We start from the raw sequence: 19,300 nt of genomic DNA, 5'->3' as shown, positions 1-19,300 counted from the left end.
TTATTTCATTCCATAGTTTAAATTGTACATGCACGATCAAACACACTGTACTGCATCCACTCTGTTATGCTACATAGCCAAAAGTATGTTGACACCCCTCCTAATAATTGGAATTTAGATGTTTCAGTCACACCCATTGCTATTATGTGTAAAGTCAGCTTCCAAGCTTCCAAGTTTGATAAAAGCCTTGTCCTGTTCCAGAATGACAAAGCAATGTCCAGAAAGAACTTTTTTGACCAGTTAGCTATAGAGACACTTCAAATGGCTGCACAGACTTATTACCTCAGACCCACTGAACATCTTTAAGATTAACTGAAACATACGTAGATTGCGAGGCCTTCTTGTCCACCATCAGTGCCTGACCTCACAAATGCTTGCCTTAAATGAACGGGCTCACATTTTCATATATACACACCAAAGCTATTCAAGAAGAGTTTTTGCAACTTCATGGTCAGGTGTCCACATTTTAATACATTATACTTGTAAGGTTTTGTTTAAATTAGGTGTACTCTTTATTTTTTACTTGTTTCGGTTTAACATGACGGATTATTGTGAGAAAATAATACAAATAATGTTTGTCTTAATTTCTATGGAATTTGATCCAATATGGGAGTCATTTTCCACCGATACATGCATGTCATTTTAATTTTACTTGAGTTACATTTTTGTACCCTGCCTACCATCGCAGTTAAGGCACGATAAATATGGTGTCGAAAGTAAAAGAGTTTTACAGCAGCATATGCTCATCACATGTCATTTGATCGAGAGGGAAATAGAATTCAGTCTGGAGTCTGATCTCATCTCTTTTTATAGCGTGCAAAATTTGTGCCTAATAACAGTAAAAAAGAACTGCTTCCATGTTGGAGGAATATGAAGTTTTCGTGCATTTTGCACACATGGTGATTATGAAAAACAGCAGCGGCTCGGTTCAAACGGTCTTACAAGCCACAGTTGTTCTCACAGTCAGCATGGAAACACAACATGGCTCGACACAACAGGTTTTAAAGCTGTTTTAAGGCTTCAGACTTTAGCCTTTGACTCTCAGTTCCCAATTACTTAAAAATATATTTGGTTTTTTTTTCTCAGCCCTACTACTAAATAAATTGCCCCCTAATTAATTCGTATTCTTGAGTCAGGACCCAACATTACTATGATTAAAATTAAGTGTTTATTGAAGATTAACAGATGACTAATAAAGCTGATATCAACTGTCACTTTTTCATGTAATGTTAGGTTAGATCTTAAAAGCAGTAATTTCTTGGTTAGGGTTAACATGTTTTTTAATGTTAGCTTTTGAACTTGCTGCTATTAAAAACAATAGTCTGCATTAGGACAGTTACAAGAGCAATGAGAGAGCTTTCAAAAACAGCACAGAGGTTTGTAGGAGACATGGAGATTTTGATTAAGTGCTTGAAGAAGACACAAAAATGCTGAAATTACATTGGGATGATGGACTTTCCAGAACCTTGAACTAGTGCATGGAAAACCGGAGTGCCTTTTATTCATTTTTATAAAAGCAGATAAAGTGATTACTGGAAGATCCATTACCCAACCCAACCAAACATGTATCCGGGAGAGTGGTAGCCTAGTAGGTAGAACTGTGGGTTACCAACTTGAAGGTATGTCACTGTCGGGCTGTTGAACAAGGCTTTAGGGGCACTGTACAATGGCTGCTCCTGTGCTCTGACCCCAGCTTCCAAAGAACTTTAAGAACTTACTTTAAGTAAAGTGTGTATACATGTATATATTGCATATGATACACATTATGCAGAGTTGCCAATTTACATTCACTTCTGTGGAACATGTACACTATATGGCCAAATTTATGTGAACACCTAATCATGTGTTGTTTGGAATCCCATTCCAAAACCAGTGGCTATAAAATTGTTATAAACTCCGCCTCCTCGCCCCTTTGTGGCTTAAACAGCCTTCAGTCTGTGGGGAAGGCTTTCCACAACATTTGTCTCTGGGAAAATTGTTGCCAATTTATTTGAAAGAGCATTTGGAAGTAAGGCAATGTTCCAAATCATCCCATAGGTGTTTAGTGGGGTTGAGATCAAGGCCCTGTTCAGACAACTCACGTTCCTCCACACCATACTCACCAAACCGTGTATTTACATTCCTTGCTTTGTGCACAGTAGAACAGTCTTGGACCTACAGTCTTGTACCTGTCCAAGCCACATAAATTACCATTACAAAGATATATACTACACCTGAGGACATAAAGACTTTAACAGTTAATTCCCTATGAAATGTAGTTGTTTATTTGATTTGCAGACTCCAGCACATGTTCCAGTGTGTTCAATAAATAAAAAATAAGCTTAAACTCTTTACCACTGCAGTATCTGCTATTACAGTTGAGGTCTGATTGTCCTCATGAATGGTCTCTTGCCTCTTTATGAGAAAGAAAAGCTGTTTGGATCATAAATATTTAAAAGCAGAAAACCACTTCTGATTCCAAATCTCTGCTGTTAATAGGTCTGGTTTATAGACACAAAGTAACTTAAATTCTGACCCTGTGCAAAGCCATGCCAATGTTCAGCCACCAATGAAGTCTGATCTACAATAGAATCTTTCCACTGGCTCAAAATTTCTCCACAGTACAGTCCAGCCTAGGCTTCAGGGACGTCTGACAACATATATTGGATTGGATGCCAGAGCAAAAGGAAAACAGACCTCCTTTCTGAGGAATCTCAGTTTAAGAAATTAGGAACAACCTCTTGGCCTTCTATTTTCTTCATTCCTTAGCTTTACCATGGCCATACCAAGTGATCACTGTTCTTATTTTATGTGTGTTGGGTGGTGCAGCAGATTGATGTTCTAGCCCACCACCGCAGAGACCCGTGCACAAGTGTCTGTAGTGTCACCAGCCTGGTTGTGCGCTCTACAACCATTTTCGGCTGTAAACATGTCGCCTTTATGTCCATATACTGTACTGGCTATTACTCAGATCAGTGGCAGATCAGGCTCAGTAGCAGTTGGTGCAGAGCTCAGCCTAAGGGTAAATGAGCAGGGCAGCACCCCATTCAACACATACAACCACACACACTGGTACCTAATCTCAGCATTGTGACTCTCACATGATGCAGGAATGATCAGGCACCCAGCTACACTCTGCACCACTGGTGTCTCTCATCACTGCCTCTTTTTACTGATATGAGATGAACCGCTTTTGCTTTTTAAGGATTCCTTCATTCTGGAAGCAAAAGGGAAAAGTACAAGATGAAGAGAGCAGACCACTTATTAAAAAGGTATTTATTTTATTTTATATTTGTAAATATAGGTACCTACAGTAATTGAATATTTTATACCATACATATAAACTTTGTGGGTAAACAGTAGAAAACTGTTGCATATTTGTTGCTCTATATACTTTTTCACCCCTCTGATCCCAATTATTAATTGAAATAGACCCCCACCAACCAGATGATGTTTGGGTTGTGTACCATTCTCAGCACTGCAACTAACATGATAATGATATGTGTTTTGTCCTGATATGAGTGTATCAGGTGCAGCAATGTTGTTGGCATTTTTAAATGCTGTTTAAATTACTGGCCTTTTTATTAGAAACACATAACATGTAAGCTTTTGTTGTAGGTGTAGAGCTATCTTTCTTTATGCAGTGTGTGTTAATCTCTCTCTAGTCCTTGATCAGTGAAAAATCTCTGATCACAGGATGCTGTTGGCTTTATATTTTGTTTGGAGCACTATTCACCTCCCAGCATTCACACGAGGTGTTTCAAAATCCCAACAACAATGCTGCACCGAATACACCATACAACCCAATACTAATATGTCATTACCAGTATCATTGCAGTGCTGAGAACAGTCCACCACCTAAATAGCAACTGATCATAGCGTGCAAAGACAACAACAACAACAGTGTACAAAGCAACAGATGGTCAGTAATTGGATACTCACAAAGTACAGTATATGTCTATGGTTGTTGACACTGAATGTACAAACCAAATGGGTGGACATAATAATATGTTTGGTGGTTACAGTATATGCACGCGTCAGGACCAAGGGTGCATTTATCTTGACATAAGGATCTGGGACATTAATTATTTTGAATGTGCTATTTTAATGTCTAAATTATAAATGTCATTTTAAACTTTGAACTTAAAGATTGCTTCAACATATTACCAATTACAATTTTTAATTCTTTTTAATAAGGAAACCACTCAGAAGGATGTTACATATTATGGCATGGACGATAGCTCAGAGAGCAAAACCGACTTGAGCTCTTCAAGCCATGAGGAAAAAAACAGGCTGTCCTCCAGTAGGTTCTCCACCTCAAAGACTTACAGCGTCTCTGACCTGATCGACTTTCTTTTAAAATATTTGCTGTTTTTAAGCAACCTGCTCTTTAGTGCTCTAGGTCTGGCCTTGTTGGGGCTCGGGTTCTGGGGCCTCATAAACAAAGAATCTTTCGCCCAGGAGAAACTAGATGGCCTTGTCACTGATCCCATGCTGCTCTTTGTATTTCTGGGCCTGCTGATCTCTCTGCTGTGCTTGATGGGCTGCGTGGGGGTACTGAGGGAGAACTACTGCCTGCTGCGCACCTTCTCCGTTGCCCTGATTGTCCTTGTAGCCGCTCAGGTCCTGGTGGCCATAGTGGCCTACAGCCTGCAGAGCCGGATCGCTGAGCTGCTGCAGTCAGCCATGATGACAGCAATGACAAGGTACCAGGACGATCTGGATTTGAGGTTCATTACGGACGAGATCCAGACTGGGCTGCAGTGTTGCGGGGTGGATAGCTATCGAGACTGGGAGGTCAACAGGTAAGGACACTATGCATTGACTGAAAATGGCTCTCAGGTGGAGGTCAACATCAGTAGAGAGGAAGCGTAATGCAAACGGGTGATTGGATATGACTAGAGAAAATTGGGGGGAAATGCATGTATTTTTCAATAATTACAAAAACGCTTCAATACAAGGGTTCACATACTTTTTCCAGCTAAAAATAGAAATTTATGATGGACCTTTCCTAACTGAGAATGACACCTCATAGCTCCATTACACCTGGCTTGCTACTATCTAATCTTCTCGATCTAATGCTAAATTGTAATCTGCTCTGTTCTGAAAAGCCACACATTTTGCCTCTAAAATTGTTCTCCCCTCCTCACCCCCATCACAGGTACTTTAACTGCTCGTCTCCAGGAGTACAGGCGTGCGGAGTGCCTCCCTCGTGCTGTGTCGATCCTCTGGAGAATGGTACGGTGTGGAACTCGCAGTGCGGCGTCGGCACTCAGCTGCTGGACGAGTTCACAGCTCAGAGCACCATTTTTCTGGGAGGCTGTGTGGGCAGCATGTCCCGCTGGATCCAGCAGCACACGGAGCTCATTAGCATAGTGTCGATCGGACTGCTGGGAGTCCAGATCCTCACGGTGACCGTTGCTACACGCCTGCTGGACAGGATCCAGTGGAACAAAGCACAGGCATGGCAAAAACAAGGGCAAACTTAAGGACAGTGCAAAAGTGCAGTGAGGAAACCAAAGCTTTTACTGGATAAAAATAAATGAATAAATTTGCAAGCATTTGTGTGACCTAGCATCTCTAATAGCAGTTTGACTAACTGACTGCTCTTAGTCTTATTTTACAATTAAGGTATTTGAAAAAAGACAGTGGCATCAATAGCAAAAGTAACAGGATGTATCAAAAACAAGCTTTATTTTGTGCTTAGGTCATTCTAGTCCTGTTGATGATATTGGGGTTTTATTGCTTTTCATTTAGTAAACAGACTAGTATAAAGACTAGTATAATGCTAAAACTATGGGCGATAAAAAATGGGCAAGACACTTATGGCAGCTTAAAGACATAAAAAGTAACAATCAAACATTTAGTACTTTTGTTACATTCACAAAACAGGTACATTTCTTTATACTTTATCATTTTCTTAATTTTTCTAGAACCTTTGGTCAAGATTAGGAGTAGTCTAAGATAAATTAGGACTCAAACAAGTTCATTTTCCATCCTTTTCTGTTTACAAACACTAAATAACTTAGCAAATTATCACAAATGTAACAAATTGAGTACAAAAAAAATAGAATAAATCTCTTTTATACACTATTTGGCTAAAAAATACGTGGACACTTGACCATAAGCTTCTTGGACATCCCATTCCAAAACCATTTAAATTCAAATAAAGCTGCCCCACACCCCTTACTTGTGTCTCCAACAGCCTCCATACTTCTACTTTTTTTCCTCATCAGTTTGGAGTGTGTTTGTAGGAATCATGTGCCCTTTCACCCAAAAAAGCATTTGTGATGTCAGGCACTGATGTTAGAGAAGAAGTCCTGGCTTACAATCAACATTTCAATGCATACCTAAGATTTATTAAGGTTAGGTTCAAGCCTCACCACTGCTAGGTTGCCACTGTTGGGCCCCTAAACAAGGCTCTTAACCCTTAGACAATATACTGTCACAGTACTGTAGGTCGCTTTGGATAAAAGTGCCTGCTAAATGCTAAAAAAAAAAAGAATGGGTGTCCACATACTTTTGGTCATATAGTGAATATAAAGGGAAAATTATAGAGCATTCTGAGTAAGTGCTTAGGGATTCAGTTTGATATACAGTACACTAGACTCCTATTTCATAATGAATATTGCTATAAACTTGCAATAAACAAACAAAGAACAAATTACTAAAATACATGAAAATGTCCCTTATAAATGTAGAGTTTCCTTTCTTTTAACATTTTTGGTGTTTATGTTTTGAAGTTGTTATTAATCAGGTTGAGCTTCACTGGTTATAGCAGATGAAGAGAAGAACAGATCTCTGTGTTTAAGATCGTTACTTGATGATCTTCTTTTTAGATGATGCCATATTGAGCCAATTCATGTAGCTCCAGATGGCTGTATGCTTCCCATGGGCAGATGACAGTAATATCTACAAAGAATAACATATTTTATTTTGGCCATGAAGAGACCTTGCACATGGAGTTAAGAAGAAGTGCCTGAATTATGCCAAAATAGAATGCTTACCAATTCCTAAACCTTCCATTCCAGGAATTTCTTCACCAAATCTAAAAATAAACATAGAGATTAACATATAGAATATAATTACTATATAATAATATAATTAATAATAGAGAGGACAGCCAGTAAACACAGAAAAATAGGGACAGCTGTGGAGAAGAAGCCAAAGAGCACTTGGGTGCAACTCTGCCAGCTACTCAGTCCTCCAGAGAGTACAACCCAAATGCACCAGAGAACCAGACAGGGGAACCAGTACAACAGAAAGCTGCCATGCCACCAATATATAAAACTTGAGAATGGATAAGAAGCCCTAGGAAGCTCGTCCACAGGAATGGCGCTACTGTTTACTGTCTGGGCACCTATAAACCTGAATTAAAAAGAGGTGTGCAGGTCTGACAGTCAACCGGGCATGTCAGCCAGCCAGACAAACGAGGGACTAAGAAACAAAGGAAGGTAGGCTTTTAGGCCACTGTCTTCAGGTACAGTGCGCAATGATTTGATTAGGCACAGAAAATGCTTTGAAGTTAAAGAGAACTACACTTACGTCAACCCGGTCAGTGTGGGTATAGCATGTGGGCACGTTAAACAACTTAACAATTTAGGTTTCTGTACAGTATGTGTATTTTTGATCAAACGAAAACCTAAAAACAAAAAAAAGAATTAAAATTGTGTACAAAAGAAAATGATTTACCCAATGACCCCTCTCTTTGGTGGTTTGCTTTTGAACTGGCGGGTGGATCTCTGCTTGAAGCGTGGTGGGCCCTTCCTTGTAGATTCAGGCCCCTTGGTACATGTTGGCAGCTTGCTTCTAGCTTTGGGTTCAGGCTTGGGCAGCTCCAGATTCATGATTTTAGGCTTTGTGTGGTGGAAAAGCTAGAAATATGGCCCAAAATCAAGAACAGGGGGATTACAAAATTCTTGGTGTGACCAGTTGAGTGATGTCCAACAAGTCAGATGGGATCGTTTTAATCTTGATTTTTTTAAATTAAGCCAATTTCACTGATCTCCTTACTATACCATTTGGATTATAGCATTTTCTTCTTGGCATAGCTATTTTGTGATGTTTTTTTGTTCATGATTATTTTCACTGGACACAATGACTCATGACCATGTAATTATACAAGATTCCAGAATTAGAATAAGAAGCAGGACTCTTTAATCCCCTTCTCAAATGATCCTGCAGTCTGCTGGCCAGTGTTATTTTGTTTAATCCTATTAGAACAAGGACAATGCATAATATGGTAAATGAACATAAGCTAATGTAAACTTGGAGCAGGTTTTCAGCCAGTGATACTGAGAAGTTGGTTCTGTTTTTGTAGTGCGAACAAGATCCTCACAAAATATATACATTTATTGTATCTGGAAAAAGTAGCTCATACCACCAATCTTTCCATCACAACAATTATTTTACCTTTTTTACATTTCAGGCAAAGTATTCAGAAGAATGCAAACAACAGATCATAAAGAAGTTTTTCTCTAATTTAGTAATGAATAGCATTTAACTGTGTCCCATTTACCTCTACTTATGTGACCCCTCAACGTCAATGTTCTCCCACTTCCTGTGAACACCAAAATTCCTCTCACCTGCTTCCTTCTTCCTTCTGTCTGATGTGTTATGACAATGAAGAGCTAAGGCTAGCTGTGAATTGTAACAGCCTTTTTATACTGAGAAAGGTAAGGAGATTACAAATTAATCTTTTGTCTGCCCATTGTCTGAGCGACCTGCAACAAGTGGGCATATGCGGGCAATGCCATCTGTATAGATTATATTAATGGAAGATCCATGAAAGCCCAGCAACTTGCTTTATTGATGATTTGAACTGTTTACAACATATACAAAACCTATACAAAATCATCCAATACACCAATTTAGTATTTTATATAATATTATTTACAAATATAATATAACATGGTCCATTATCTGAATAGGTTTTTCCTACACTGATTTGTTTAAAAGTGATTATATTCATAAAAATGTGTTTTTATACATGTACGATTATTTGCCATTGTTATTACTGTATATGAGATTGTCCTTGAACAAGATTAAAATAGTATTTAAATTATGTTTTATGTTGAGGTAAATCATTTAATAGATTTAAACAGGTGTCCTTTCCATTATGCATAACTTTAAATTATATTTAAAACGTTTCTGTTGGTAGTATCTTAGTTCATTTAACAAAATAAAATTTTGTACTCTATCTTTTTTTAACTATTTTTTTGTCACAAACTTGGTACATTAGTGCAATTTTTGGACATTAAATAGTAAGTTGATACATATTTTATTTTGCAGTTGAAACGACAGTATGTTTCTGTTATTGGTGTCAGTTTTTTCACTAATAGCCATAAATCCACACTTGAAAAGTGTAACGTCCAGGCACGTCAATCAAGCTGTTGTTTCACTTCTATACCACCAGAGGGCAGCCTCATCAAAGTGTTCATATTAATCCATAACAATGCAACTCTGGAGCACTGGGTTTACAACCAGTAGTTTATTTAAATAATTCTATAACTGTATTTTAAGTAGCACCATTTAAAACTGCATTTCATTTTATATTCTGGAAACGTAATCCCTATCTGTTAACCCCTAAACTTGAATATATCTATAAACACATTATATGTATATTATAGACATTTTTAATGGACTCAGAATACATCTTTCTCTGTAATAACTCTTTAGGAAAATTTAGAGTTTCTGGATACTTCAGATGAGCTAAAGACCGTGCTCCTGTGTTCTTTGAATTGTGTTTTTGTTATGCAATACATTTGTCTCTGGCAATTTGTATCATCAAGTAAGGCTCTCAGTCTTTTCTCATCAGCAGTATCAGAGATTACGCCCTTTACACGTGTGAGTAATCCCTCATCCATTAATCCATCCATTCAGATAATGGATTAAAACTGTCCAGCCTAGATTTAGAAACTTGTGTTGTCCATGTAACAAACTAAGCAAATAAATCTATGTAAATAAAAGCATTTAGGGTAACACTTTATACTTCTGTTATAAAAGCCAGTCATCATTTAATATGCAGCTGTAACTGCTGCTATACAATCCTGCTCTGTTGTTTCTACTGTATATCAGTATGTGGTATCTTCCATTCCTCAGTTTATATTTACTCAGTCCTGTGTACTTTCCAACACCACATTGTCTTTTGTTCCCGTCTCAAAAGACTTCACTCTTTTGGGTCTAAAAATATTCCTTGTATATATTGTTGGTCTGTATTTATCACAATGTTTTGGTCAGCACTGTGTATACTGTATTGTTAGTTCTTTGTCGACCCTGCTCCTGGAGAAACTTTGTTTGGACAGGTTTGACTTCGCCCTGATTCGTGCAATAAACCTCCCTCTTTGTTCAGCTTTCCCATGAAATGAAACTTTAGTGGAACACTGTGCTCTGATTGGACACTGGTGATCCTATACAAAATATTCTGCTCCAGCAGAGTCAGCACTCCTTCACCTTCGAGGCACATTGCAATTTCTGTTTCAGTTGCAAGTTGCAAAAATATGTTTTATTGAAACAGTGTATTGTTAGTTTTGGTTAAATAGTTATTTTCAGTTTTTTACAGCTTATAAAAATGTTGCAGTTTAGGACTTCCTATGTAATCAGCTTTCTTCTGTCTCTTGATGTCTCTGCACAGAGATGGAATCTGTTTGGTCAGTATACTTCTATTTCCTACCTGATTGCATTTTTCTTTTTCAAAAACAAATTGAAGATAAAAAAAACCTATTTCATAAATATTTTGAATTAGAAAACTGACATATATGTTGAGTAAAGCATTTAATGTAAACTGATTTAGAATGATGTCAATTTGCAGATGTCCAGGCAAAAAGACAGGCACAAGAGGGTGGCCTGAGACTTGTGGGTAGTGACCAGCCCTTTGCAGGTCGTGTCGAGTTGTACCATGATGAACAGTGGGGGACGATCTGTGATGATAACTGGGACCTGGCTGAGGCAAAAGTGGTGTGTCAGCAGCTTGGATTCCCAGGAGCTGTCTCAGCCCCAGCTGGAGGAACATATGGACAAGGTACGCTTCAAATGCTAAAGACATAAGAAAATAAATAATTGCATTTTACGGTCCATCAGTGGTTTGGTACTGATCTGTTTTAGGCTCTGGTCCTATTTGGCTTGATGATGTGAGCTGCAAGGGATCTGAGAGTTTTTTGTCTAGCTGTCATTTTAAAGGTTGGGGTGTAACTGACTGTTCCCACAAAGAAGATGCCGGTGTAGTCTGTGAGCAAGGTAAGCGATCAAATATTAAATATTTGGATACTTGGGTGGCGCTGCATTCTTCAACATGGTAGTCAACACAGACCAATCCTAAAAATTAAATTGTATATAGTGTATATAGGTTTGGAGTCGAAAGTTGATCAGTAACTTTGTCTACTTAGTGTACCTCATATTTTACTTTACTGTGTAGTGTACATTCCTAAATGTTTTGAATTATCTTCCAAACCTTGCAGATAAAACCATGGACGGTGACAGCACGTTTGCCATGGATCACAGCCTGGGCTTGTCTAAAGAGCTTGGTGCACTTTTTGATAGCCAGGAAAGTTGTGATTTTAGCATTCTGGTCCACGACCCCAGTGAGGAGCAATCTGGACAGCAGACAATCTGTGCCCACAGGCTGATCCTCTCTCTCTTCCCAAGATTTAATATCACTAATAGATCCACTAACCTTTCACTTGAGATCAACCAAGTGTGCCATCCACATGTTTCCAGTTTCTTCAGGTAAGGCTCCCACATTCTGAACTTTGTGGTTCCAGTAAGATTCTTCTATTTTGGATCTCATGATGTGACATTTTCCAGGTATCTGTACACACGCAAGATTGACGTCACCATCACCTCAGCCCAGTGCCTACACCAGCTGGCTCATATGTTTGGTTTGCAACAACTTCTGGAGGATGTAGGCAGGGTCTTTATTCAGCTTCTTCCTCAGGATAGTACGTTCCGTACCCAGGTGTCCCTGTACGAGTACGGTGTCCGAACCAAGGACTTGATGCTGCAGGAGAACGTTCTGCAGTACCTCTCCTGGAACTTTGAGTTTCTGGTTATCACTCCAGTGTGGAATACTGTCTCCATACACATAATGGAGGCCTTGCTGTCTCGTTCAGACTTAGTGGTGAGTGATGAAGCTTTTGTCCTTCAGGCACTGGAGGACTGGATCAAGGACAAAGGAGATGCGGTTAGTGCTGAGCTGAGGGTTGACTTGCTTGGTCATATTCGCTTCTCCATGATCCCAGCCGAAAAACTTTATGATATTCAGTTCAACTCAAGTATGTACAACGATGATGATTTATTTTACAGCAAGGCTTTGATGAAAGGTTTCCAATTCAATAGTCTGTCATTCTCAAAGATCAGGAAGCATTTCAATAACATCGAAGACTATCTGCCAAGAGTGTACATTGCAGAACCATGGAGCACCGTCATCAATTACACTTCCAACAGTATGTTATACAATTACCATAACTACAATTCCCGCTCATTCAGTACTCCCGTTCACAACAGTGCGATTTACAAGCAGCAAATAATGACCTGGAATGCACATGTTTATCTACATAGTTGGGAATGTTCTAACAGTGGTTTAATCTGTAATTCTTTTCCTGTGGTAAGGCTCTATAACTTTAACCACAATAATGTACAGGACATCATACGCTTCAGCAATATGGTGATTCTTACCTGCATCAATGAAAATATTGTGTTTCATGTCCAAGATTTCAAGAACGATAGGGCTGATATTCCAACCAACAGCAGCATGGGTCTTCCTAATCCTTGTCCTGACAACTATAGCATTACTTTTGTTGTGCGTCCAGAGTATATCTGATTATATTTTTCTGCAAACCATTTTTTTGTTTTGTTTTCATTGTATTTACCAGGGCAGTGATAGTACAGTGGTAAATGTACTGACTTTACTAGTGATCAGAAGGTTACTTGTTAAAGCAGCACCACTGCCAGCTTGTCTTAACCCTCAGTTGCTTGCATTTTATATTGTCTTATTTTGCATCTTCTTCTAAATGTCTTCTAAATGCAATAAATGTATAATGTATCAGTTTCATTATAGAAAGTTTAAACTGGTGCCAGATGTGTACATTGTTCTAATCATTTCAGAACAATGTACACATTGTAAACAATAAATAAGCTTGTTGAACTGAGTAAGCTGAACTTATTTACTTTTATTATGTGAAACGTGAAGTAATTTGAAGAGTTTTAGTCTTAAAGCTTACATTTTTGAAGAAAAACAGGTTTTAATTTTATATGTTTTAATATTCTTATATACTTATTTTAAGCTTAAAAAGGCACATTTTAAAGAGGAGGATTAGACAACAGTGACAAACAGTGTTTTAAGTGTTTTATCAAGCAAGACTGGACAAAAATTCCACTTGCAAAACTGCAACAATTAGTATCTTCAATTCAATTGGCAGTATAGTTTGATGAAACATTTACATTTACATACACGTGTAATATGTACTTCATGTCATATGGGCATAAGTAATTACATAATAACCTTTCTTGTCCAAAAACATGCTGCAATCTGGCCTAGATGTAACTCCTCAGCAGTCTTTTCCCAGACTAATCTAAGTTAGCCTAACAGCTATAACGAAATAAGCATGTGTAGCATTTGGAAACAATTACCACGTCAGCTGTTAGAAAGAACCAGTAGGACTTAAAAATAAGAACACAACACCTGTGTAAATAGCATTCTCCCATAATGCTGTGTGAGACATGCTGTGGATGTAATTTACTCCATTATTCACATATTCAACATCTAAACATCATTTCCAGAAAATACCTAATTGTGTTTTTTTAATAACAAACGTTTCCTTTCCTGCATGACAGTATAATAAAATGACTCATAAAAGACTGATTACTGAATAATTGAGTGTTGCTGGGAAGACAATGAGGACTTTAATATAAATAACTATGACTAAAAACCACTGAACCAGAGGTTAGATAACACTAACAGATTAACAACTAGTCACATTTTATAACGATGTGTTTTATTACAATCTGTTACTTTACTGTACTTTACTCTTCAACCAGTCAAGTAAACTTTTAATAAAAGAATTAGGATCAATTAATTTGAGGAAAGAATTTATACTTATCTTTCTTATTCAAGTAATTCAGAAGCTTGGTGCTAAAGAAAGTAACCATGGTTTGTTTTCTAGTTAACACATACTGTTAACCCATACAGTATACTGTTGAGGTCAAAAGTTTACTCTGACCTGTAAGGGTCATGTATGGCTTCCCTGGGTTTCAAAGATTTCTATAACATTCTATAACATTTTCTATATTTCCATTTCCACTGGCTGTCCACACATTTTTGAAGGAAACAGGATTCATCAGACCACTTGACCTTCTTCTATTGCTCCAATGCCTGTGTGCCCACTGTATGGACGCTGGTGAGAGTCAGCATGGACACTTTCACCACTTTTTGGTGCATTCTGTATTCTGGTTTTCAACCTTGCCCTTTATACACAGAGATTTCTCTGGATTATTTAAATATTTTAATAGTTATGGGCTGTACATGGTCAAATTCTTGAATTCCTTCCAAGTGTGCATTGAGAAATTGTCTTAAATTGTTGGGACTGTTAGCTCACACAGTTTTTGCTTGTAACTGATTGACTTTTTGTTAATGTTCCAGTCATACACACTGATGATAGCATCATTTGTGACCTTTTTAGCTGTTTACCTGTCCAATGTTCAAAAGCACAGCATTAAAAAACAATTTTAACCCCAAATCTCACTGTTTTCCCTTTTATAAGAAATGAAACTTGGGAAATGAAACCTGAGTGAAATGAAAGTCTGGTGGGTCTGTATGTCTATATAAATGGCTCTGTGGTACAGCAGTCACTGCTTCTTCTTCTCATTTTAAGGTAAGACACAATTTCTCTCACAGATATATATTTGTAAAAAAAAAAAAAAAAAGTATAATAATTATGCACAGTCAGTTGTTGATTTTTAATCTTATTTTTTATTTTCACAGCTTCACTGAAAATGTCGCCATTTGGAAATTATTTTTTAATCTGGTTTTTGCTGTCTGTTCATGCCTCTGCAATGCGCTGGAATTTATTTGGTCAGTATATTTTATTCATTTAAATTTTCAGTACTGATACAGCAATTATTAGAAGGCTGGAAAGTAGTTCTTTTGAAAATGACTCAGTGGTATGGTGGAGTGCCACACAGAGCAAGGTGGGCTTCTTGTTAATGTTAATGTGAACATAGATAAAATGTTATATCTATGTCCAAGTGGATTTCATCTAGCTTGGTTTTCTGCCAAATTACACCAACACCGGATCCGTGACTCTGGCTTCACTGTAACCACGTAAAACCTACTGCATAAAATGATTTTCATTTTATTTGCTTTCGAAAACTGAAAAATATGGTGCCGTATTTCCTACACTGTTTTATTTATCCTGTTTTAAACTAAATTATGTCATCCTGCAGATGTCAAGTCGAAAGGACAGCCTCAAGAAGGTGCCTTGAGACTGCTGGGTAGTGACCAGCCTTTTGCAGGGCGCGTGGAGGTGTACCACAATGGCCAGTGGGGGACAATCTGTGATGATAACTGGGACCTGGCTGAGGCAAAGGTGGTGTGCCATCAGCTTGGATTCCCAGGAGCTGTTTCAGCCAAGGTTGGAGAAACGTATGGACAAGGTACGCTTTAAAATTCATAGAATATGATCTTGGAGAACAATAATTATATTGTAAACAGACCATTATGAATGCAAATTATGATATAATATGATATATTTTAGGTTCTGGTCCTATTTGGCTTGATGACATCAACTGCAAGGGTTCTGAAAGCTTTTTGTCCAGTTGTCATTTCAAAGATTGGGGTGTGACTGACTGCTCTCATAAAGAGGATGCAGGGGTAGTCTGTGAGAGTGGTAAGCCATCTACAATTGCAATGTTTGCCGTTTTTGCAGTCATATTTCAATTATTGTGGTCTGATCTTTATCTGAGTCCTACAATAGCCAGACACATTCTGTCTTATCTAATATCACACAGTTTAAATGTTTTATGTACTTATTTAATGCACTTAATTAACTGGAAGAACTTCTTTGACAGCAGTAATGTTTTCTGTGGCAGCTGATCCTTCATTTCAGTGTATTTTATTATAAATTAATAAACCTCCAGGTCTGTTTCAGCTACATGCATCTTCACAATTGTTCTAACATACTGCAAAAAGATAGTTTACATGAACAGATCATTATTAAAGAACACACTCAGATTCTGAAAGCTAAATGTACAAGTTGACACAATCTGCAAACATAATGCATCTGGCATTAGTGTTTATTTTGTTAACCCTTTGATGCACAACCTGGGTCAAAAGTGACCCAACTAAGTTTTTATTTTCTATATCTTTGCAATAAATTAATTTCGTCATTCAAGCTTCCATGAATTCCTCAATTGACTTGTTTTTGATCATCACAAATCCTTATTTCAGTTTTATATTTTTTACTTTTTTAATAAAAATCATTTTTGTATCACTACCCTTCTAATGCACAACATGGGTCAAAATGTATTTACTATGGGATTTGACAGAAACTACTGACATTTTTAAATGTTTGTAGTCAAAAACATATTTACTGATCTTTTGAAAGACAACCAAAGATTTGGCTCTTGAATCTTGAATATGTCCAATACTATTTGCTTGCTAGCTGTTTACATATTCTAGTATAGATAGCTTTTATTAGCTAAGACAGCAAATACATGAATAACTGACAAATATGCATATGAAAATATTTTTGAATGGATGAATATGGGTCATTTTTGACCCATGTTGTGCATTAGAAGGGGTTTGCTTAGCTTGTGCATCAAAGGGTTAAAGCTGTAGATCATCCTGCAAATTGTGCATGGCACAGTGTTTAAATGCTGCTGTGAAATAGTAAAAATGGTCACTGGTGAAGCCAGAGACCAGACATAAAGACACCATGATATCAGACTCAGATATTTATGTCATAATATTCAAATTCTAATTATATTATTATTATATTATTCAAGAACCGCTAAAAACAAACTTACTAGCTGTACTGTACAAATACAATTATTTGTGTTCATTTAGGCAGATAATGCCTGTCTATTATTATAATTAGGCCTCGACTAGAATTTATGTACAAATTCATGCAGTTTTTAGCAACATTATTAGCTAAATATACATATTAAAGCTTGAATTCTTATTTTCTTTTATTCTATTTAATTTGTCCTCAGACAACAGCTTTGAGACTAACCACAATTTTTCAGTGGATCACAGTTTGGGTTTGTCCAATATCCTTGGAGCACTTTTTGACAGTGGAGACAACTGCGATTTTTATATTCTGGTCCACGACCCCAGTGAGGAGCAATCTGGACAGCAGCAGATCTGTGTCCACAGGCTGATCCTCTCTCTGTACAATGACCTTAATATCACTAACAGCTCCTCAAACTTCTTAGTTAAGATCAACCAAGCCTGCCATCCACATGTTACCAGTTTCTTCAGGTAAGGCTTCCACATTCTAGATTCTGCCTCCAGTAAGACTCCTCTATTTTGGATCTTATGATGTGACATTTTCCAGGTATCTGTACACACGCAAGATTGACGTCACCATCACTTCAGCCCAATGCCTACACCAGCTGGCTCATATGTTCGATTTGCAACAGCTTCTGGAGGATGTAGGCAGGGTCTTTATTTCACTTCTTCCTCAGGATAGCACATTCCGCACCCAAGTGTCCCTGTATGAGTACGGTGTCCGTGCCAAGGACTTGATGCTGCAGGAGAACGTTCTGCAGCACCTCTCCTGGAACTTTGAGTTTCTGGTTATTACTCCAGTGTGGAATACTGTCTCCATACATATGATGGAGGCTTTGTTGTCTCGTTCAGACTTAGTGGTGAGTGATGAAGCTTTTGTCCTTCAGGCACTGGAGGACTGGATCAAGGACAAAGAAGATGCGGTTAGTGCTGAGCGTAGGGTTGACTTGCTTGGTCATATTCGCTTCTCCATGATCCCAGTTGAAAAACTTTATGATATTCAGTTTACCTCAAGTATGTACAAGGGAAATGAATTATTTTACAGCAAGGCTTTGATGAAAGGTTTCCAATTTAATAGCCTGCCATTCTCAAAAATCAGGAAGCATTTCAATAACATTGAAGACTATCTGCCAAGAGTGTACACTTCTCAACCATGGGGCAACGTCATCAATTCCACTGTCAATCAGGTCATTTACAATTATCGCTATGATTACCAGAGAGTTCGAAATCTAAATTCGTTTACAACACCCGTCCACAATAGTGGGATTTATATGCAGCAAACAATCTCATGGCAAACACAGATTCTTACTACTTCTTACGAATGCTCCAACCTAGGTCTCTCCTGTGACTCTTTCCCTGTGGCAAGGCTTTTCACTTCCTACAGAGAAAATCAGGGCATCGTTCGTTTCAACAACAGGCTTATTCTCACATGCAAGTCTGAAAACATTGTCTTTCATGTTCAAGATTTCAAAAACAACAGGGCTGATCTTCCATCCAACACAACTCTTGCTAACCCCTGTCCCGATGATTATAGCTTTACTTTTGTTGTGTGTCCAGAGTATATCTAATAATATACTTTGTAATATGAATTTCAAGGTCTTTGATGGGGTTCTGTTTTCATTTAAATTTTACTTAATCACTCTCAGGTGGCTTGGAATGGTACCTAATATGTAGATTGCATTGTACTGTATTACATTTAGTGTTTTACTATACAATCCACAATCAGTTTGTAGTTTTATTTTCTAACCTAAATCCTGTAAAACTAACTACTTGTGTACTCAAAGAAAGTCTCACATGTTGTGTGAAACTGTGTTCAAAAATGAAATAATAAAAGCTTGTGAATCAATAAAAGATGCATACATTGAATGATTGTACACACCATACACAATAAAAACGAAAACTTAAAATATATAAAAACAATATAATCATAAACTATTGACACATGCATTAAGTGAACAAAACAGATTGGTGTTTAATAAATTAACACATTGCTGACAGTCTAACACTGATTTAGCTGTCACTTTTGTGTTGCTGGTATGAAGTTTGAACAGCATGAATGTAGCAAGAGATGGAAAAGCCGTAAAAAAAAAAAAAGGAAAAAATACAGGAAAAAAACAGACCAACATTAGCTGGGTGCTGCTAGTTTAAGCTGGTTTCAGCAGGCCAGTACTTGTCTACTGTGAACAGCTGGGTAGAGCTGATTTTTTTGTTGGATTAGCTACTGGTCTATCCACGAATACTGTATTCTTAAAACATAGTTTAAAACTGGCCAGAACAATCAAATAATGCCAACAAGATCTGCTGAAAACACCAGACAAC

General features: G+C 37.6%; 4 protein-coding genes across 4 annotated transcripts; 3 read left to right on the top strand and 1 right to left on the bottom strand.

Annotated features, from left to right (window-relative positions):
• Window positions 1-3,161: 3,161 nt before the first annotated feature.
• tspan10 (tetraspanin 10) lies at window positions 3,162-5,503 on the top strand. Its single transcript, XM_062984827.1, has 3 exons — window positions 3,162-3,251; window positions 4,177-4,784; window positions 5,141-5,503. The coding sequence occupies exons 1-3, from the start codon at window positions 3,162-3,164 to the stop codon at window positions 5,466-5,468; spliced, it is 1,026 nt and encodes a 341-aa protein (XP_062840897.1). The 3' UTR covers window positions 5,469-5,503.
• A 1,311-nt stretch (window positions 5,504-6,814) lies between these two features.
• Window positions 6,815-7,847, bottom strand: LOC134336351 (retinal rod rhodopsin-sensitive cGMP 3',5'-cyclic phosphodiesterase subunit gamma-like). The gene is made up of 3 exons (XM_063019096.1): window positions 7,672-7,847; window positions 6,987-7,027; window positions 6,815-6,891 (listed from the first exon to the last, which is right to left on the bottom strand). Exons 1-3 carry the CDS (start codon window positions 7,824-7,826, stop codon window positions 6,815-6,817), a joined length of 273 nt encoding a protein of 90 aa, XP_062875166.1. The 5' UTR covers window positions 7,827-7,847.
• A 2,702-nt stretch (window positions 7,848-10,549) lies between these two features.
• On the top strand, window positions 10,550-13,047 carry LOC134336338 (galectin-3-binding protein A-like). Its single transcript, XM_063019079.1, has 5 exons — window positions 10,550-10,628; window positions 10,790-10,999; window positions 11,083-11,214; window positions 11,436-11,703; window positions 11,782-13,047. Exons 1-5 carry the CDS (start codon window positions 10,550-10,552, stop codon window positions 12,794-12,796), a joined length of 1,704 nt encoding a protein of 567 aa, XP_062875149.1. The 3' UTR covers window positions 12,797-13,047.
• A 1,934-nt stretch (window positions 13,048-14,981) lies between these two features.
• On the top strand, window positions 14,982-18,832 carry LOC134336144 (galectin-3-binding protein A-like). The gene is made up of 5 exons (XM_063018840.1): window positions 14,982-15,046; window positions 15,418-15,627; window positions 15,729-15,860; window positions 17,185-17,452; window positions 17,529-18,832. Exons 1-5 carry the CDS (start codon window positions 15,028-15,030, stop codon window positions 18,547-18,549), a joined length of 1,650 nt encoding a protein of 549 aa, XP_062874910.1. The 5' UTR covers window positions 14,982-15,027; the 3' UTR covers window positions 18,550-18,832.
• Window positions 18,833-19,300: the final 468 nt, after the last annotated feature.

The sequence above is a fragment of the Trichomycterus rosablanca genome, chromosome 22 (genome assembly GCF_030014385.1).
Source record: "Trichomycterus rosablanca isolate fTriRos1 chromosome 22, fTriRos1.hap1, whole genome shotgun sequence".
NCBI lineage: Eukaryota > Metazoa > Chordata > Actinopteri > Siluriformes > Trichomycteridae > Trichomycterus > Trichomycterus rosablanca.
Note: the sequence above shows the minus strand (reverse complement) of the source record. Positions and strands in the feature narration are given on the sequence as shown.